The 22,365-nt window shown below is 45.3% G+C and overlaps 1 protein-coding gene across 3 annotated transcripts in view; it reads right to left on the reverse strand.

Moving 5' to 3' along the window:
- FLI1 (Fli-1 proto-oncogene, ETS transcription factor) overlaps nucleotides 1-22,365 on the reverse strand; it is a 118,231-nt gene that overhangs the window by 14,333 nt on the left and 81,533 nt on the right. For all 3 annotated transcript variants that reach the window (XM_021926743.2, XM_003910942.4, XM_021926744.2), the window contains one exon: nucleotides 15,468-15,533. In XM_021926743.2, the coding sequence (XP_021782435.1) occupies nucleotides 15,468-15,533 (66 nt within the window). The remainder of the gene's footprint in view (nucleotides 1-15,467; nucleotides 15,534-22,365) is intronic.

Below are 22,365 nucleotides of genomic sequence, written 5' to 3' on the forward strand. Positions count from 1 at the left end.
AGGATAAACGAGAGGCAGTTTATGCACAACCCCCTCTGCCCTGCTCTGACCCTCATGGTTGCAATGTTCACAGCGAGGTTGCCCTTCTTCTCCATGGCCATAGGGGATACACTCTTGCGTCTGTGTAACATTCAGCTTGTATGTCCTTTGCTTTCAAAGTTCTGCAGGTCAAGGCTCGCTGGTGAGTTGTCTTGTGTCTACTGCCCATGTCCTGCTTAGCCTTTGAGTGTAATTCTTTGTACACTTGTGTCCCTTGCTAGGTGATCATCTTTAGGAAGAGGGGTTGTATCTTAATCACCTTTGTTTCTCTCAAAAACTCATTCTTGCCCCTCACCGTCACCAACTTATTGGATTTAATCGATGCCTTATGTCCCACCACACATTTATTCATTCAACAAAGTTTTACTGAATGTCTACTATCTTGCCAGACACTTTTATGTGCTGAGAATACAACAATGGCTAGACAAATGTCCTTCCCCTGCGGAGCTGACATTCAAGACAAATAGTAGATTACATTGTATATTAGAAGGTGATGAATGCTATGACGAAGAGAAAAACAGAGGAGGGAAGTAGGCAGTGCAGGGATGGGAGGGCTTCTCTGAAAACATACAATTTGAGCAAAGACTTGATCTAACATTATGAAAACGGAGCTCTACATACGTCCATAATTTTATTTTGAAAAGTGACAGATTGTCTGACATTGGTCTCAAAGTCCCTCTGGAAAGCCAATTCCTTTTCATTAGATTTTGTATGAGTGAGAGTTGTTTATGTTGTAGGATAGCAAAGTTAGCTAAGAAACTTGACAGCGTCTCTTTTGATGTCTGGGAGAGGAATAGTGAAAGGTGAGATGAACCCCATCTTTTAAAGACTCAAGCACTTTTCGCATATTTCGAATCAGGTGATTGTCAAGTCTGTGGTCTTGGATTCACATTGAATTAGAACGGCCATTCAAATCAAGAAACTTTAAATCCCAGCACTTCCCACGATTTGCCTTTTGGCCTATGTCTGAAGTGCTTTGCAGGAAAGGACAAGTGTCTGGGGTCAGTGTAGCAGAAGTGGACAGGTAAGTTCATCCTGAAGGAGCACTACTTCTTTTGTTTGTTTGTTTGTTTTGTTCTGAGACGAAGTCTTGCTCTTGTGCCCCAGGCTGGAGTGTGATGGCACGATCTCAGCTCACTGGCTGGAGTGTGACGGCGCGATCTCGGCTCACTGCAACTTCCATCTCCTGGGTTCAAGCAATTCTTCTGCCTCAGCCTCCTGAGTAGCTGGTATTACAGGCGCCTGCCACCACACCTGGCTAATTTTTATATTTTTAGTAGAGACAGAGTTTCACCATGTTGGACAGGCTGGTCTTGACCTCCTGACCTCAGGTGATCCACTCACCTTGGTCTCCCAAAGTGCTGGGATTATAGGCGTGAACCACCGCGCCCGGCCAGGAGCAATCCTTCTTTTGTGGCCTGGCAGGTGAGCAGGAAACACTTCAGTCCCTGAGCTGTGCATCCACACATCAGACAGAGCACAGTCGTTAAAAGAAAAAGAACCATCAAGTTTTGGTAGGTGGAACGTGGTCTCCCTTATTATATCACAGAATCAGAGGCTCCTTTTCAGACTGGAAGGACTTCAGACATTATCTAAACCAGACATGCAAATTAGCACAGGCCCAGAGGCCCAAAGCCTGAGAGAAAGCATATGTGGCCATGTAAGAATTTTAATAGAAATTGAAATTATGACTCATAGCAAAAAACTGCCTCTCTCTAACCTCCTCTAGTATATTGGGCAGGGCTGATAATTATTTTGCAAACAGGCCCAAAAGGCCAAAGACTTCTTGAGCTCAAAGATTTTTCAAAATGATACCAAGAATGATTTTCATCTCTTTGGAAGAGTGATACCTAAAACTTATCAAGCATAGGATTGTTTGTGGTGTTACTAAGGGCTCTTAGAGATTCTTCATGGGAAGAAATTCCCTAATTTCTCATGAATCCATTCCAAACAGGGAAATGGCTCATGGCAAAGGAAAGAACTCTGGGCTGGGGGGTCAGAACTCCTTGCTTTGCCTCTCATCTCTGTCAATTATGAGCTGTGTGGTCTGAGGCAAATGACTTAACTTCTCTGAACCTCTTAGTGAACCTCTCTATAAAAGGTAGATACTCGGCAGGGGCAGGAGAGAGTGGTGTGATTATTCTTAAATTTAAGAGTTTGGAAAAGCAAATAGCACACTGGATCCTCACAGGGATCTTTTGAGAATAAATGAGACCATGTATATGAAAATGCTTTCTATACTCTAAAGCATCCCACAGAATTCTAGCTGATACTGTTTTCCAGAGTTTAGTTCATGAGACATAAGAAGTTAATTTTTCTTGTGTCAACCAAAACTAATGTCTTCTGGTTCTTCCTTTATTGGAGCAGGATTGAGTAAATATTCAATGGTATTTACTGAATATCTACAGGGCTGGAAGAAAAGAGCCAGGAGAAAACTCACAATTAAAGACCACAAGGTAATCTGTAATTAGGTCTATAAATAGCCTGTAAATGAGGTGAGGCTCTGAGAAGAGACTATAGTCTTAAGGAGGAATAAAAATGTATCTCGAGGCAGATAGGAATTGAATCAAGTTTCAAAGAGTGTGTTGGATTTTGACACATAAAGTAATTGTCCCACTCAATTTTTACCATCTTTTCTTTAGAATATTTCAAATACAAGAATTTAAACTTTATCAAAGAGGCATGTTAAGCCTCTTTTTAACATTTTTATTTTGAGACAGGGCCTCACCTATCGGTCAGGCTGGAGTGAAGTGGCGCAATCTTGGCTCATCGCAGCTTTGACCTCCTAGGCTTAAGCAATTCTTGTGCCTGAGCCTCCCAAATAGTTGGGACCACAGGCCCGTGCCACCATGCCTGGCTAATTTTTTTATTTGATGTAGAGATTGACTCTCACCATGTTGCCTAGGCTGATCTTGAACTCCTGAGTTTAAGTGATCTTTCCGCCTTGACCTCCCAAAGTGTTGGGATTACAGGTGTGAGCCACCACACCTGACCCATGTTAAACATCTTGATCTTATGGATCCCTGAGACCAGAAAGAAAAAACCCACTGACATCCTGGATAGTGTTTCTAGCCTCCATATTTCCTCCTCAAAGGCTTCTTTCCTCCAACAACGATATTTCATGAGAAACAACCTCTTTATTAACTTAGATAAGGGCTTCTGAAGAGAGAGAGTTATTAAATCTATAAAAAGAGATTAGAAAGGTTTTTATATTAAAATAACAAATGATGTTTCCTATACGTTGGCCTTTCACTAGAAGATAGCCTAAGCTCATAGATCTCTGTCTGGCATAAAAGAAGCTTCTCTGTCTCTCTCTCTCTCTGTCTCCAGATAGATGAAATAATTTGGTTGATGAGAATTTGGTTAAACAAGTTTCTTTTAAATATCTTCCAGCTACCAATCCCCTCAAATAATCTCCCTGTGGTGGAATTTCTAAATCAGTATATTAGGCAGAACCAACACATTTGGAATACTCTGTACTGAGGTGGCCCCTGGTAGGGCATTGTGGGCCTGCCCCTTTTTTTCTCAAAGTATTTTGGCACCCCTCTCCTCTAAACAGCCAACGGGGATCACTTTTAACTTCTATCATGAACCAAGCAATGGCAATGAAGCTGCATCAAGCAAGGCCAACTGCACTTGGAGTCTTTGCTCTGTCGTCTGGAGTGGGATGAGTGTGCAGTGTCATGGTGAAACTTGGTAGAGATGGGAGGCCGAAGATAGTAACATCCGAGAGTCTGCAGATAAATTAGAAGACATGCAAAACCCAAATGGCCCACCCAGTGGGTGTGAACTGCCACTGAGAACTGTAGTGGAGCTCTACCCTGCCAAGCACTCAGGGTCATGAAGGCCCCTCCCTGGCAGTGCAGGAGGAGTCGTTGTTGGGCTGAGTCCAGTGGGAACCAATGGGGAGGGTGCTCTGGAGTCTCCCAGCACCATTCCCACAGCCTGGCACCAGTTCCCTGCTCCACTTGGAGGTTTACCTAATGTCACCGTCCTTTCCTAAAATGTTGCTGGGCTCATGCATTCATCGTCACCATCACTAATGTTGCAGAGCCCATGGGCGCCTGTGAGGGTCTTGATTTATTCAGAGTGCATCTAAGGGCAGCTCTGATAAGAAAGACCAAAGACAGCCCGGGGAGGGCAGAAAGGGCAAAGTGGGAACTTCTGAGTGGCCAGTTGCAGTGCCTGGCCTGGCACCTTCTGGCACAGGGGTGAGAAGAGGTGAACTCTGTAGTGGCAGGAAGGCGCCTTTCTTCTCCAGTTAAGCACTGGGATGAAGCCCTGGCTCTCAATACTGGGGCAGTGCAGGGGCTGGACATTCCAGAGCAATGGAAGGAGATTATTCTAAGAACATAAGTGCTCAGCTCCAACGTTCTCCTCATTCCTTCATCTACTGAGGGCACAGGTGAATTTATGAGGGGTGTGGGGCAGCTGGAGCATCCTGGACGTGTCTTTAAGATGCTTTAAGCTGATTTTGACATCTCTTCCTTCTCCTTGGGAATCATGGGTTTGTGAAGCTCTGAGGCAGAGGATTACCCATGAAACTGGTAGAGCCATGAAATTACTTGAGGGAAACTTTATTTCCCTCAAATAAATTTCCCTCAAATAATAAATTTATTAAATTTATTGAATTTATCCACCCCTACTCTTATTTTGTTTTGTCTCTGAGACAGGGTCTTGTTCTGTTGCCCAGGTTGGAGTGCAGTGGTGCAATCTTGGCTCATGGCAGCCTCGATCTCCTGGGCTTGAGCAAGACTCCCACCTTAGCCTCTGGAGTAGCTGGGACTATAGGAACACACCACTACGCCTGGCTACTTTTGTTTATTTTTTGTAGATATGGGGTCTAGTTGTGTTGCCAGGGCTGATCTTGAACTCCTGGGCTCAAGCGATCCTCTCACCGTGGTTTCCAAAGTGCTGGGATTACAGGCGTGAGCCACTGGCCTGGATGGTTTCTTAAATTCAGTTTATTGAAATTCTTATCGATAGAGTGTTACTCAATATAATACTTTCTTTTCTAAATCTCTTTTTGTCCTTTATCCTCTTAAATGTAGTATGAAACACAAAAGGATATGTGTACAATTATATAAATTATAAAGCATAACAATGGGAAAAAAATCTGTGAAACCACCACAAATGATGCTTCCTATACGTTGGCCTTTCACTAGAAGATGCCTGAAACCCATTTGTCTCCATGTGGCATGGAAGAAGCTTCCTCTCCCCTTCTCTCTCCAGAGACAGATAGAAAGAAAGAATTGGACTGATGAGCATGGACAAAGCACGTTTTTAAAAAATACTTTGCAGCTCCATTGCCACCGCCCCACCACACCCGGCAAACAACCTCTTTAAAGTGGAATTTCTAAAATTCTAACTTGCTAGATTGCTTCTTGAAATGCAAATAAGATTGATCGCATTGGGTCAGGCTCCTGATTTTTTAGATGGTAGCAGGAGTCAACAGATGAATATATCTTAACAACTAGACAACATCAGCTACCTGGGGGAAATGCATGATGGGGGTGGTAGATGGAGTAGGAAAGGGCCATTTTGGAGCCCTTGCCATTGCCTAGGTGGGGAGGGGACTGCAGGAACAGGCTCTCTTCTGTTTCATACTAGCTTTGTGATTCAGGCTTAACATCATACCTGTGATTCAGGTAAAATGGGAATAATCATAATGCCAACTTAATAAGGTTTTATGCAGGATAAATGTGAAGTGAATAGGAAATTTCTTGGCACATAGTAGGTGCTTAACAAATGTTAGCTCTTATTGTGGCTGCCTGGGGCATAAGAAAAGTTAAGACAGGAAGGTGGAATTGAGCAGAAAGTACATTCTCCCTGCAATGTCACCTTTCCTTGGCTTGGCGTGTCCTCAGCCTCCTCCTGATGGGCATAGACCTGAAGGGCCTGTGGAGTCCAGTTGAGAGCAGGATCCTGTGGTGGTTGGGCCAAGAGGGGGCTCTGGTGCCATCATCTTGTGACTGAAATCTGCTCTTTATCAGTCTTGCCTCCTTACTTAGGGATGGGACTGATCATAGCTTCCAAGGAACCACCTTGGGGTCCCAAGCAATGGAAATTTAGGACAGGGTAGAGAGGAAAGGCAGTGCCACGCCAGCAGCTGCAGTGGATAGAGCCAAAACATCCACCTTGTAGAAACATCTCAAAGGGTTAGTTCTATGCCAAACTGCTGGGGAATAGTTTAAGGTACTTTGCCTATTATTGTCATCCATCCATCCAATAGTCCCCACCTTCAAGATGCTTCCCGTCTCACAAGACAGAAGACTGCTAGGCTAGAATCTATTGAATGCTGCATTGGTAAAACAGTGGGTATAAGCAAAGCATCCTGGGGAAGAGCGGACAAGACCGTAATGAGGCGATGCTGTCTGATCTGACCAGGGCCCTAAAGGGTGAATGTCGTTCCCTGGAATATGGATTGCGGGTGGGGACTGAGACGAATGAAAGGCATACCTGGCAAAGGGAGAATGGGGAAACATGATTCCGAAGTGTTTGAAGACAGAGTAGACAGGAACTAAGTCATATTTGAAGGACAGGTCTTTAGGTCAGAACCTAAATGGGCAAAGCTGTATTACCGGAACAAAACTGTCACACCTCCGTGCTCCAGGGGGATCCAGACAGTTCTGGAACTTGTCTCTAGCAGTCCCACAGAGCTGAATCTGGATGGTCTTCCAATAGGAACACTTTGAAGGGTGGGTGATCACTTCACAGTCCCTCAGGGTATGGTGGTGACTCAACTGGGTCTGAGTAATTAAAAGAAACCCCAGGATGGCCCCGTTCCCAGGCACAACACGGGCTCCTTTGAACTCTAGGTGGTCACCCCTAATTGTGCCCGTGGCCTGCATAACCTCTGGTAGCTTTGAGGACATCTGAGTTCCCTCCACAGTGGGATGTATGGTGATGTGTTTCATTAAAATAATCCATCAATCAACAGAGAAACTGGGGAGAATGATCATTGGAAGGTAAGGTTGTTTGTATCTATTTCAAAAGAATCCTCAAAGAAGTAAAACCTACATACACAAAATTCCTCTGATGGAATAGGCCCACTTTTAATAAGGCAGTGGACTGATACTCAGTCTTTTGCCTCATTATCCTGGAACAAATTTACACTTGTCTTAGGAAACGGGCTAACTGTTTCCAATAATTTGAGGAAAGTGTGTCCCAGTCGCTGTGTAAGCCACACGTGTGCAATAGCAGTTCACACAGCACACCCACGAAAAGAAATAACAGTCCTTTTACTTAGAGAAAGGAAGGATAATGGTTACTTAGAAAGTGTCCCAGACAAGCTGTCAAATTGAATTCAGAGAGCTGGAGTCTGACTCCAGGACAGGGCGGGCTGGCTAAATTCCCAAGGGATTGGGGTTTCCTGCCTGCTCCAGCTTAGAGACAACGAGTCTTTGTTTCCAGTTCTCTCGCTCTCCCTCCTCCCCCGATCTCTGTTTCTCTCTGTCACCCTTGTTCTTTCTCTCTCTCTCTGTCTCTCTCTCTCTTAATCTCTCTCGTGGAAAAAAAAATGCAACTCTCCGAAGAGGGTCAGATAGAAAGCAGACAGAACATTAACTCAGGAATTTCAAAGGAAAACAGTTTTTAAAAAATAAAATGGAGAGAGTAAGCTACTGTCTATCCCATAATCATAAATCTTGCCTTTGGACCACAGAAACAGCATATATACATACACACACACACACACACACACACACACACATCCAGCAATCATCCCTGATTTTGCTAAGAATGGCTTAGACACATTTCATCATAAAGGAAGAACATATAATGACAATGTTCTTCACAGGCTCTCCTGTGAGGCCGTAGTACCCTCCAATTGGAAGTGTGTGTGCTCTGATGTAGATGGAGCCTGTGGGGCCACAGAACCTGCTGCATGAGAGATGTTATTTACTCCCTAAAAATAACAGATTACTTCACAGTATTACAGGCCTTTTCCTTCGGGTACACATGTTCCAGACCAAGCCCCCATATGCAGGGCTCTACAAGGCAACACACACACAGCCCACCTCCACACTGAGCACCAGCTTGCGCCCTCCCATACACACACACACATACACACACACACAAGGCTGCCCAACGCCCGCCCTCCCAAGGACTGCACCCAGGAGCGCATCAGCTTGCTACAGGCAGTGCATATTGCAAGGAACAAAGATGCCGTACTCGGGAACCCGTTCACCCGGAGAAATAAGGCAGAGATGTCTTGAGGCATTTTTTGAGTTACAGAAAATTTCAAAGATAAATAAAAGTAGACAGCAGAGTCTAATGAACCCTGAGGCCCCATCACCCTGCTTTAACAATCATGAATTCATGGTCAATCTTATTTCAGCTCCATGCCCACCTACTCTGCTCTCCCTGGCCCAGTTACTTTGACACAAGTCCCTGACTGTCAGCTCCTTCGCTGAGCTTCCTGTCTCACAATGAAACGTCTAACTGCACCCGGTTCTCCAGGTTTCAGGAAGCCGTGGTGCATAGGTTCTATCCCAGGCTCTCTTCCTGAAACCCACATCCAACACCCAGGCCTCAGTTATTCCTGCAAGGACTCACCTGGGCTCCCGTCTCCAACACCCAACTTGAAAACTTGCACCCACCCCAGCAAACACACTGGTTTCCTTGGTGCCTTCCTCCTTCCCTTTGCTTCAATATCTATTTCCAGCCCAGCCAGGCTGAATCTTGCTAGAGGTCTCCATCTTTCATTATGACTTCTAAAATCATAAAGGACACCCATACAGGAGCTAAATGCAGGGGAAAATGGAAAGACGTGGTAATATATGTGAATTGCTCTCACTCCAAAGCACAGTAGTTCCTTCCTTCCTTAGCTGTGTGTCTCTCTGTTTGACTAGAAAGTGCTTGAGGGAAGGTGATGTGCTGTGTTCACCATAGTTTCAGGGCTCAGCCTGGTGTTCTATGCACAGAAGATTCTCCACAAAAAAGAAATGAATGAATAGAGGAGAGCATCAATCACATAATTTAGGTCTATTCCTGACTAAGGTACCAGGTATCTACAATATCTGCCTACATAGGAATAAATGTATATATTTGTCTTCACTCCCTGTGTGACCGTGGCTGGGTCCACACCTTCTCTGGCCTCAGATCTCTTCTGTTCTGTAAGGGATTTGGAAAAGATGTCCAGTTTGAGCATTAATGATTTTCTATCTCTTCATTACACTCAGAGAACTTCTTGTGTGTAGCATGCATTGTTGTGTTTTGATTACGTGCAGTTTTACATTTCCTTCATATTTCATAGGTGTGTCTCCCTAAAAAGTTGTTTTTTGCTTTGTTTTTTGAGACAGAGTCTCACTCTGTCACCCAGGCTGGAGTGCAGCAGCGTGATCTTGGCTCACTGTAACCTCTGCCTCCTGGGTTCAAGAAATTCTCCTGCCTCAGCCTCCCTGGTAGCTGGGACTACAGGCGCCCACCACCATATCTGACGAATTTTTTATTTTTAGTAGAGATGGGGTTTCACCATGTTGGCCAAGCTGGTCTCGAACTTCTGACCTCAGGTGATCTGCCCACCTCGGCCTCCCAAAGTGCAGGGATTATAGGCGTGAGCCACCGCGCCCGGCCCCCTAATAAGTTTTAAAGCAGCTTGGCTATCTATGTATAGTATCCTTCACAACCCTTGGTACAGTGTTAACATCTGGTAAACCCTCAAAAATATTGTAATTAACTTGCAATAATAATGTTAACTACTATTGTAATTTTCACTGTAATAAATTAGAATAACAATTTACAATCCTTATTATAACTTTTATTGAGCACTTATTGGTGTGTCAGACATTGTGCTGATTTAGGAGTTTTACATCATCCCTGAAGGGGCACTACAATTATCCTCATTTATACATGAGGAAACTGAGGCAGAAAAATGTGAGCGCATTGTCCAGGTCATAATCTGAGTCCAGAGCCTGAGTTTTAATCAGTATGCTATAATGCTGAAATAGGAGACCAATGTCTGCCTTAGGTAAACTGAGAGTATTAAAGAATCCTTACGATGTTGTCAGATGCTTGAATCAAGTATGCTGAGATAATGATTCCAGAAGCAGCCTAGAGGAAGCATAGAACACAGCAAAGGCCCGAATTTGAGTCTTGTACTGCTTCATGACCTGGGTGCCTTCTAAGGACCCCTGAAATCTCTCTGTGCCTTGTTTTCATTATCTACAGAAGGGGGATAAACATACTACCAGCCTTGTCATCTCATGGTGATGGCACCAGAGGGCACAAACGGGATAATGGATAGGAACGTGCTTGGCAAACCCTACCGGGCTGCCAAAAAGCTGTTGTTACCATGTGCATGGCTCCTGCCACCTAGGACTCTCCTGGAGAGAAGCCAGGCTCTCATTAACATGGGCTTCAGCACCAACCAGGCATTTCACTCTAAGGGACACAGAAAGGTAGTTTCTCCCCTCTCTTTTCCATACTTAGCATGCAAGCCGACAGACTTTTTAGCCATTAGCCAAGGCAACGGCTGGAGATGGCCATTCCGCCTGCAGCCGGGCTGCGGTTTTCTGTTTCTGCGTTCAATGGCAGCCCTGAAAGGCTCCCAGGCTGGGGCTAGAAGCTCAATGCTCCACAGGCCCTTGGCCGGTTGATGAGTTCCAGGAGTTAATAAACAAGGAACTCAATATCCTCTGTCTTTTGGAAAGTCAGAGGTATTTAAACAGATTCAGCATGAGGAACTAAGGAAATGAGGGCTTAGGCATGCAAAGAAGCTCTGAGGAGGAGATGTGCTGATTCTTGCACGCTGCTGGGCCAGCTGAGTGAGCTGGGAAGGCCTCCGGCAGGCTTTGCCCAGAAAAACAAAGTGAAGCTCTGACCTGGGACCAGGGCAGACACACGCACATCTGCAGCCTGGAGGACTGGAGAGAACAAGGTGTGGAAAGTCAGTAGCCCTGACTCCAGGACCCTTATATGCTTGAAAAGGTCACTTAACTTCTGAAACCCCAGTGTCCTTCCCGTAAAATCACGTTACCAACACTCTATCTACATTTTAGAGGACTGAATGAGGACATGTCAGAAAGAAATTTCTGAGATGTACTAATGTACAGTTGTCAAAATCAGTAATATCATACATCAGTAAAATCAGTCATCAATGACAATGACAAAAAATCTAATCAGGATCGTACAGTCTCTTCACTTACCTACACCTTTGTCAATATACCAGTAGGGCCTGCTATTCCTTTTCTAGGACAGTCTGGGGCCAGACAACTGCCCAGTGTATCTCCAGGGAAATCTGGAGTAGCTCTAAATGGGCCTCATTTCTCTCCAGTTGTCTCTGTTCTATAAAGCAGGCTCCTCTAGCTTGGCTGCAGCTTGGCTTATAGGAATAACCTGGAGAGCTCTAAAAGATTTCCAACGCCCAGGAGTCATCGTTGGAGATTCTGAATTAATGCGTCATTTTTTGGCACTTGGGCATCAGTATTTTTTTATTTTAATTTTTGCATTTACAAAATTTTAGTAAAATATGTAACATAAAACTTACCATTTTAACCATTTTAAGTGTACAATTTAGTGCCATTAAGTACCTTCACAATGTTGTGTGACGATTACCACCATCCATCTTCAGAACCTTTTCATCTTCCCAAATGGAAACTCTTACCCATTAAACACTAATTCCACATTTCCACTCCTTGCCACTCCTGGTAACCACCATCTACCTTCTGGCTCTATAAACTTGACAGTTACCGCCTATGAGTGGGCTCATGCAATATTTGTCCTAGGGTCAGTATTTTTAAAGATCTCCAGGTGATTCTCTGTGCTCTCAGAACTAAGGGCTGATGCCAACCATAAGTCGTGTATCGGTTCATCTTTGGAAAGAGAAGAGTTTAGGGATGAAGTTGGAGCTGATAGTGGGCAAACCGCATGGACAGAAATCAAGTAATGCAAAACATTCACATCTTTGCCCAAGTTACTTTTAGGGTAGGTATTGCTTTTGCAGAAAGGCAGCTGGAAGAGAAAGGCTGTATTTGCCAGAAAGTGAGGGGCTTCTAGTCTAATCCTCTAACCTGGTTTGAGTCCTTGCTCTGCCATTGAGTAGCTGTGTACCCTTCAGTGAGTCACTTAATAGTGCTGAACCCCACTTTCTTTGTCTGCAAAATAGAGATAATAATATCTACTTCAAAGACCCAGTGCAAGGCTCCAAAGCAAAGCATGTGAAGGTGTCTGATATATTCCAAAACCCTTTATAGGTGACAGCTGTGGCTGCTATTGTAAATGGATAACAATAGCTTTTATCCTAATTTATTTTTTAAGGGCATTAGCCTTGATAAACTAAAGGTAGAGCATAACTGCACTAGCTGGATCCAATCCATGTCCATAGAATATTTAATTTAAAGGGGCTTAAAGATTGTTCTAAATTAATTTTTAAAATCTAGTCTTACTTCCTGGGCACAAAAAACCCCTAGAGATTGCAGCCATTTTCAAGAGACAAGCTGGAAGGGTGATTATACAATTTTAAAGCAAAAAGCCATTCTAATTTGATAAGCGCTTTGAAGACACATTAACAGACAGCATCTCCTCAATTTCCTTGCTTTGTGCTTGATGTCAGCACCTGCCCTTTGTGGACTGCACCAGTGTGCACTCACACACACACACACACACACACACACACACAGAGCTCTGGTGCTCTTGATGAACTCTGGATTTGTTTGGGGCTGTGTGTGTCTTATTCAAAGAAGACGGAGCCAAGGTTGCCTGATGTCTTCTAATAGCTAATAGATAGTGTTTAGAGCAGAGCAGGAGAGCCAGTGAGAGGTGGGGAGGAGGCAGGGAGGGATAGAGGGAGGGCTTGGTTAGCTTTGTCTTGCTAATGTACTTTGTTTTGTGGCTTGATGGGTCGTTCAGACAGATTCAGACCACCTCACAAGGGGAAGGCATAGAAGAGCAAGACAGCTCAAGTGGAGAGCTTTACTGGGGACAAAAGATGCACCTGCAAAGCACAGGCTTAATCGTCTCTAGAGGCCAGGCCCAATGTTGGGAGATAAATGCCGGCACCACCTGAATAAGGTCCTGGCAGCGTGCGTTTGCCTGGATACTACAGTTAATTCATTTCAGAAGAGGGGTTGCTACCCAGCAAGAGGGAGCTGCTCCCGCAATAAGCCTGAATGAGCCAGCAGTGTTACAAATGTACTCCCTAAACACAAAAGGGCCAAGGGAAGGAAATGCGTATGGCAGGTAGAGGACAGGGCTGAACAATAAGACCTGCGGAGGAGGAGGAGGAGGAAGGAGGTGGTTAGCAACACATTTCAATTTGGATAAACCAGTTTCTAAACTAAACCCTATATCTGAAGCCCAGTATCAGAAAATCTTTCATAAGCTCTGCTTCAGAGCCTCACTGGCTAATTCTGATGTTGGTAGCAGGTTGTAGCCTGAAGTGTTGGAGAAACTTACAAAAATTCGAATTCAGCAGTTCAGAGGTTAGGGCTCCTCCCAACCCTCCCTCCCTCCTTCCCTTCCTTCCTTCCTTCCTTCCTTATAGCCTTGCTTCCCTCCCGCCCTATCTTCCTTCCCTTCCCTTCCTTCTCTCTTTCTCTCCCTGCAGTCATTTTCCCCTTCTTTTTTCCTCCCTTCCATTTGTAGATCCCTATCCACAAATGAAATGCAACTCAATATGTGAAAGAAATCAAAGGACAGTGGCTCTTGAGCCCTCGCAATGTGGCTCCTGTCATCTCCTTAGAAGCTCCAGAGTCAGGGCTGGCCTCTTGCTGACCAAGTTCCTCCCTTCACTTGACAGGAAACTGAGGTTCAGGGTCTGAAGTGATTTTCTCACGGGAAGCCAAAGGTGCCCTGACCTTCAATCTAATGCGTTTGCCACTAAAATATATTTTCTGTCTTACAGACATTTGCAACAGCATATTAAAATAGGTCATCCAGTGGAATCTGACTCACAATGCAGAATGAATCCATAGAAAGTCAGTTTTCATGACAAAACTCAAGGAATCTGATTTGGAAAGGAAAAAGTGGCAGAAACAGGACTGGCTCAGGGTGGGATAGGAGAGAAGGAAGCAAATGAAAAAACACAAATATTTAAAAGTGGATTCATTCTGTGGTATAACTCTTCCACTAAACCTTCTGGTCATTATTCAATTATAAATTGTTAACAGGAAACACAAATTTCTATGTGATCAAGTTGTAACCTTGGGCAAGACACCCAGCGAGTGTCTTTGGGTCGCTGTTTCCTTCCCACCCCATGCGGATGTTGAGCCAAATGGTCTTTCCTTAGAAGAGCCTTTGTTTCTCTGAAAGGTTATGCTATGCTGCGCTATACGTAACCGATCCTGAGAGCTTGTGCCTTTCTTCTATATTATGGGGAAGGTGAGTTAGAGAAAAACTGGGGACAGAGAGCGAGCCAAGGAGGACAGAGTGCCTGCCACACTCTTATTATTTATTCTTCAAGCTCCTATTCAAAAGTCCCCTCCTCTGAGGAATTTTTGCCATGCCATGCAAGTATTTTTTCCAGTCTCTCTCTGGTTCCTAATAATTATGCGTTCACATTTTTTCTCCTTTAAACCAGGTACCATGAATTATTCACTTGTTTCAATGCCTGAAATCTAACACAGTATCGGAACCACTCCTCATGACGTTTCATAAAGACACTGAGCAATGCTATTGTGACATTTACTAAAATCTTCGTTGGCAAAGAGCATTTGCTGAGGCAGTTTTCTTTCTCAACAAAACCAAACCAAACCAGACCAAACCCTTAAGCCACCATTTAAAAAATGTATTGACATTGCTAAAATTTTTTTTGAGACAGAGTCTCACTCTATCGCCCAGGCTGGAATGCAGTGGCGTGATCTCGGCTCATTGCAGCCTCTGCCTCCTGGGTTCAAGCGATTCTCATGTCTCAGCCTACCAAGTAGCTGGGATTACAGGTACCTGCCACCATGCCTGGCTAATTTTTGTATTTTTAGCTGAGATGGGGGTTTTGCCATGTTGGCCAGGCTGGTCTTCGAACTCCTGACCCCAAGTGATCCGCCCACTTCAGCCTCCCAAAGTGCAGGGATTACAGGTGTGAGCCACCATGACCGGCTGCTAAAATTTCTTCGGAAAAAAACCTTTAAGGGTAGACATGCTGGAATCCTTGAAATCCTCATTTCATTATTTTCATCGGAGAAAACTCCCAACTTTCAACTTTGAAAGTAAGCAGCATTCATTTTTTCCTAAATGTAACATGTTTTCCTGCATGGAATGACAACTTCAAGTTGTATCTTTGTGATATTATTACAAGATACTGTAAAACCTTCTTTACTGTATTTTTGCAACTGGTAGCACAAGTGGCAAAAGTCTTTGGCTTCTCGTCTTTGTATGCTAGGAAAAGTTGAGTGGAACAAGCAAGCTGGTTTTTTGCCACAACCTTAACTGCACGGGACTGTGTCATGTCTGGTTCAGAAGAAAATTTTAAGTGCACAAAAGAACAAACTTACCTTCTTTGACGCTCAGTCGTGAGGATTGGTCTGTGTGGGAGGTTGTATTATAGGCCAGCAGTGAACCTGAGAGGCAAAACATAAACAGGTTATCACCAAAATGTTCTTCTGAGATCAAGAGTAGGAGATGACATGAGGAGGGAGTGGAAAGGGAAAGAGATGGGGAGAGGGGAAGAGGGACAGAGGACTCCTAGAAAGAAAGGAAAAGCGAATGGAATCCGTTTGCTTGGAGACAATCATACAGGCCTGTAATAACTTTATGGAGTAAAGAGACAGAATACATTGGAATGAAATGCTCTCTGGGGAAACAGACAGCATGACCCCTGAGCTGCCATATTCATCGTTCTGAAACGCTCTGGTCTGTGCCATCTCATGATAGGAACACAGCACTGAGAATCAGTAAACCCGGGTCTGTTCCAGTTATTATTATCTGTTCCAGTTATTATTGTTATTAACTCACCATGTGACAGTTGGTGAGTGACTTGACATGTCTAGATTTTGATTTTTTTTCTTGAACTAGAGCAGAGGTTGGCAGACTTCTTCTATCAAAAGGAGAGAGTAAATATTTTGGCTTTATAGGCTAACTACAGTCGCTGTTGCACAGTCTTCTTAGTTTTTGCTGTTTTGCCCATGGGCCAGATTTGGCCTGCAGCTTATAGTTTGCCATGGCCTGGCGGAGAAGCTAGTATCGCTCCTTCCTGCTGTGGTATCCTTTGGGTTTACATACATATGGGTCCTTTCCCAGGTGAGGGTAAGGTGCACGGGTATCTGTTACTGGTGGAGGGGCGCTGGGAGTTGGGAAGGAGGTGAGTGGTAGTATTCCAATAGGAACTTTTGCTTCCCTTCACCTATGTCTAAGAGCATGCACTGAACCTGAAGAGTCATGCATTGAATTTTCTGTAATCTCAGAATGCTGATATCCAATCTTTAAAAATTCAACTTCAATGCATACCTCTTCTATACCCAGAACTTTGAAAGAATAATTTGCTGTTGTTGCATGGAAAACATATTCTCCCTTCTTTCCTAAAACTAGATTTGTTCCTCTGTTTAAAGTGAATTCAAGGTTGTAATTTGTGAAATTTAGGCATTTTTGCCATTCTCTTTGAGACTCTCCTAGGGAAATCTTAAAGAGCTCTCAAAACTAGGGCTGGGATCTGCTTTTACAAAACATACCGTAAGCTCAACACATGTGTTCGAGGCTAAGAAAATTCTTCTAAACAACCCTTTTCCCTGCTCCCTGTGGCCGAGTGGACTGGCTTGGGTGCCAGGGGTGGGAATGGGCTGTCAGACACTCCTATTTTTAGTCTCCAGTCATGGAAGGGATGCAGAAATGGAGCTGCCGCCTCACCCAGCTGTGGGCGTTTGGTTGTGTGCCTCAGAGAAAATGTGTGCACTACCCAAGCCAGGTGATGAAGAAGAGAATTTATTTATTTATTTTTGAAATGGAGTTTCGCTCTTGTTGCCCAGGCTAGAGTGCAATGGCGCGATCTCAGCTCACTGCAACCTCCGCCTACCAGGTTCAAGCGATTCTCCTGCCTCAGCTTCCCCAGTAGCTGGGATTACAGGCATGCGCCACCACGCTCGGCTAATTTTGTATTTTTAGTAGAGATGGGGTTTCTCCATGTTGGTCAGGTTGGTCTTGAAATCCTGACCTCAGGTGATCTGCCTGCCTTGGCCTCCCAAAGTGCTGGGATTACAGGTGTGAGCCACCGCGCCCGGCCAAGGAAGAGAATTTTATAAGAATTGTCCAACTGCCTAGAACATGACTGTTAGTTCTAGCTCTGCAGCAGCTCCAGACGAAAAGAAGAAGGGGGATGATGGGGGTGTATTGAGCCCTCTGTATGCCAAAGTGTGGCTACGTGGATGCCATGTTAGAAATGAGACAGTCACATGAATGTAACATTCAAGAGCCAGCTACATTTGGTTATTCCATTTTCAAGAATATCAATGACAAAGTAAGGCCGGGACAAGTTCCTGTTAATAGTCACGCAGCAAAAAATGATGTTTTGGGCAAAGATGGACCACATATTTGACAGCAGTAACAGTGTATTTTTACTGTATCTTTTAAATGTTTAGATGTACAAATACTTGCCATTGTGCTACAATTGCCTACCATATTCAGTACAATAACATGCCATTCTAGGTTAGTAAGCTAGGAGCCACAGGCTGTAGCATACAGCCTCAGTGTGTAGTAGGCTATGCCATGTGGGTTTGTGTAAGAACATTTTGTGGTATTCACATGAAGATGAGCTATCCCCATCATGAAGCAAAGCATGACTGCATGTTTACTAAGCAAATGAGAGTTTAAAATTAGACCTGCCTCTTATCACCAATTAGCTTTGTGCTCTCCATTGATTTCTCTCATCTCTCTGAGCCACCAGTTTCTCATCTGCAAAATGGGTGAATACCACTTAATGGCATTGTGAAGATTAAATCAAATAATGCATGTAATGTGCTCAGAATGGACCTTGGCTCATAAGTGTTCCATAAATGCTAGCTATGATCATTACTATTTTTACATCCTTTCTCCCACAGATGTCACAATTACATACAATAGTTCTCTTTATACATGCGTTTACTGAGCATTAGTCTTGTCCTCCGATTAAAGTTATGAATGGGTTCTGCTGCAATAAGAAATAATCCGGCACGACTGGAAGGAAGTGAAGAAATGGAACCAAACGTTCCAAGGGAATACAAAAATTCCCAGAAGCAGGACCAAGAATGCTTGCCTCTCTGTCCCTGATGTTCTCTCCCTCAGGCTGAAACCTCACTGCTGGAGCAAATAAAGAAAAATGATGGCCTCTGAGGAGCAAACTGCCTGAGTCATTAGTGCAGATGTAGCCGAAAGCACGAACCTTAGATAAACCACATTTATTACATTTCCCCCTTGGTGAAAGTTCTTCTTTGGGCACACATGAATTCCACAGGAAACTCCCAGAAAGCCAAGAGAAAGGGTCATTTGACCTCTCCAAAGCTTGCATGAAATACATATTTCATGGCAACCTAGGAAGAGGATTTTGCCCTAAAGACTGTTCTCGGTTCAAGTTTCACTCCTAGAAGGAGAGGCTGCCTTCCCCGAGCAGGGGCTGGTTGGGGGCATCTGGCCTCTCACCCAGGGGACCCAGATTCTCTCCTCTTCTCCAATTTCTACTTCATCAGTTCCCCAGGCTCTGTTTTCTTAAGGAACTTGGTCCGACGCAGGCAGGTCCTCCTGGAGCCCGGCCTCCCTCTCTGTGGCTTTGGACTGCTTTCTCCTGCCCTTGAGGCTCTTTCTGGCCTGACACCACCACAGGCCTGTGCTGCTGAGCTCCCTGTCCTTCCTGATACCAGCACCTCAGGGTAAACAGGCCACGGTGAAGCGGGGGATGCAACGCTCCCGGAACATGCACAGTGTGCCAGACGCTTGCCATCTATTCTCTTACTTAATCCTTGCATAAGCCACGCAGACCAGCATTCCCTTATTCCTTTTTACAGATGAGAGGAGCAACAGTCAGCGAAGTCATATCATTTTCCGAGGATCACACAGTCAGAGACTGCAGGAGGCAGGAGCCCCATCCTGGTCTGTCCACAAAACCTGTCCTCAGTCCGACAGACCCCACCGCCTCCAGGCTAAATTGTAGAAACAGGCAAAACTCACCTATGGGCTTGGGAGGCAGGGTGGTGGTTAGTTTTGGGGAGGAAGTGGTCGTGGGGTGGAGAGAGGGTGCAGGGGGCTGAAATTCTACTCCTTGACCTGGGAGGTGCTTATGCGAGTGAGTGGATTCACTTCATGATAACGCCTCAAGGAGCGCACTTAATGATTTCTGCACTTCTGTGCTATAGTTCAGTTCAAACTGAAGTACAAGATTTGCCTACTTGGTTATTTGTAAGTTTCTGTATGTGTGTTTGTATGTATATATTTGCATATGGGTGTGTATGCATATACATATATCTATTTATTGGGGCATTTTTGCTCTAAAAAGCATAAAGTAGTTCCTGCTGAGAATAGAATGGCTTTCCCAAACTGCAAGCATGGGGAAAAGATCGTTTTCCATTCTATGTTTGAGTCCATCTGCTGCTAGAGACAGTACCTGGATCTGAAAGGAGAGGAGAGTGAGCAGTGTGAGGCTTTGCAGGTGTCGGGTAGAACCCCAACAATCACGGTTTCTGCTGCTTCACATTCCCCCAACCTAACCTGCTTTTCATCGGGGACACCTGGGCCAGGGGACACAAGAGTCCCAGTGCCAAAGCCTTTGTCTCCTGCCTCGCTGTGACCATAGAATTTACCAGTGCCCCCTCACAGCCAGCCTATTGAATCCAGGTCTCCCTTTTCTCTGGGCTGCACTGCTATATCGATAGCTCTGGCTGAGGGTGCGGGAGCGGGAGGGTGTAAGGCTCTGGGCTCTTTCAACAACAATCCTGGCTGACTACTGAGTCCAGGGAAACCTGACCTTTTGTTCAGCTGGAATTCTGTTCTCCCTCACCGGTCAAACCTCGGCCTGGAAGTGATAAGATTGCACCAGCTTAATTGCCCAGACTCAAAACCTCTGCCCGACCATCTGAGGCTGCAGGTAGAAAGACCACAAAACGCAAAATGTGTTTTCCATTAAAGTTTAAATTAAAAATGGGAATCAAGATAAGCACCTTTTCTGTGGTCTCCCCGTCGCGCAGTATATTTCATTCTTTTGAGCAGCCACTGTTTGAAGACGCAGTTTCTTAGTATTTTTTCCAGGTCAGACCCAGATAGACATACAAAACCAACTTGTTTGTAAAATTTAAAAAAGGCTCTTTTTCTTCCTGCCTCCCCTCCTCCCCAGGAGCCTGGGGCTCCCAGACATGCGCAAACTCCCCCCAGCGGCCCTGCGCCTGAACTGCCCGCCCTGCGCCCTCTGTTTCTTCGAGGTCCATCCCTGCCTTGGCCTGAGAAGGGACAAATCTCGCTCCCGCAGCTGCTGCTGCGAAGGCTCCTCTGCCACAGGGGGTGTGTCTGGGAGAGATACTGGTGGGGCCGACAGTCAGGCCAAGAGAAGGACAAAGTTAGCGTGGCGATAGGTTTGGCTTAATCGGCCTTCTTCCAGGAGGCCACAGGAAAGTTTTTGGAAAGCATTTATCTCTTGGTACAAATGACAACAGAAAATGCCGTGGGGGAAGTGGCCGGGCTGTCCACGTGGAAGGCCGGGAGTGAGGCTGCCTTGCCTGTGTGGCGCAGGCTGGCTTGCTGTCTCCAGGGCCGGGGGGACGTCGGCAGCGCAAGGCCAGGGACTGGGACTCCAGACGCCTGAGTCTTAGACACCAGGTGCTCTCAACTGGCTGGACGCCTTTGAACCAACTTCTGAAGCTGTCTGGGCCTCAGTGGTTTCAGCTTTAAAATGGGTATTGTAGGTAGTCGTCCACAAGGGGGCAACCTTTGTTTCTTTGAAGACAGAGCCTCCCTCTGTCGCCCAGGCCAGAACGCAGTGGTGCCATCTCAGCTCACTGCAGCCTCCCCCTCCCAGATACAAGCGATTCTCCTGCCTTAGCTTCCGGAGTAGCTGGGATTACAGGAGCCCACCACCACGCCTGGCTCATTTTTGTATGTTTAGTAGAGACAGGGTTTCACCACGTTGGCCAGGCTGGTCTCAAACTCCTGGCCTCAGGTGATCCACCGGTCTCAGCCTCCCAAAGTGCTGGGGTTGACAGGTGTAAACCCTGGAGTTTCCCAGGACCCATGGGAATGACCACAAGGACCGTGGCCACCCCGTCATCACAGTCCTCCTTGCATTTCCTGTGGCCGGGGGTGGGGGGGTGGACGGTGGGCAGCGTGTGACACAGCTCCTCTGGCACAGCTGACACACCCAGGTGTGAAGAACAAACACCTCCCTAGCACGCCTGGCCATCAGACAGGGTCTGTAGGGGCTTAGGAAACTGCTCTTTCTTCTCCACCCTGGAAAATATATTTGCATTTAAAATGTAAAAGTCTAGCTCCCCTCCCAGACCACCAGAATAAACAGTCAAGTGAAATTTACATTTTCACCAAAATGTAAATTTGATGCCAAAGCTTCTTATCCTATGAAGTTTTCCTTTTTCTAGACTTTCTACTAAGCCCCAGAAAGATTAGATCAGAGAAGTGCCACCAACTTGGAGTCTCCTGACTTCCAACCAGCCACAGGCTCAGGTCCCCAGTTCTGCTCTATCAACTTTCCTTCACCCGGCAGCACTTCCTCCACCGGAGTGAAGGATCTCAGCTATTTTCCTTCCATCTCTTGCTAAGGTGGAAATATCTGAGCCCCACCTTCCTCTCCAACAAAAGGACAAGATGATAAAGCACAAAGAATCAGCACCCTCTCCCCCTGCCTTGACTCATGGCCTCAAACTGTCCACAAGCACTGGCCTTCCTCCTGAGCACAAAACATCCACTGGAAGTCAGTCTGGAAAAACAATAAAGTGTTTGAAGGCTTTAAAAGGGTTTAAAGTGCTGGTTGTCACTGGGGAGTTCCCAGCAGTCCAGAGCAGAGACACAGCAGACGCGATCGCCAGCACATGGCCTCCTGCAGGCGCTTAGCAGCCAGCCACCACCTCACACTAGAGGGTCCCCAAGGCTGGAACCCCAAGGTAGACACCAATTAAAAAGCAGCATGAATCTAAAAGCCTTTTCCCTGACAGTGGATCATTTTAAGTCTAGGTTCCTCAAAAGGATATTTCAATACTATGTAGGGGTGAGGCCCCCCGCCCGGGCCTTTTTTTTTTTTTTTTAATTTAACACAACTATTTTAATTTTTTGCTTTCGTAGGCAGACATGGCTTTTCTATCAGTGCACAGACTACTTTGTAATGAGCTTTTCCACCCAACATCGTATCCTAAGCACTTCTCACGGTGTTTCCCAATAATCATTTTAACGGCAGAACAACTACTTCCCACCGTGTGAATGTGCTACTGTTAG

The sequence above is a fragment of the Papio anubis genome, chromosome 12 (assembly GCF_008728515.1).
Source record: "Papio anubis isolate 15944 chromosome 12, Panubis1.0, whole genome shotgun sequence".
In the NCBI taxonomy this organism is placed as follows: Eukaryota; Metazoa; Chordata; class Mammalia; order Primates; family Cercopithecidae; genus Papio; species Papio anubis.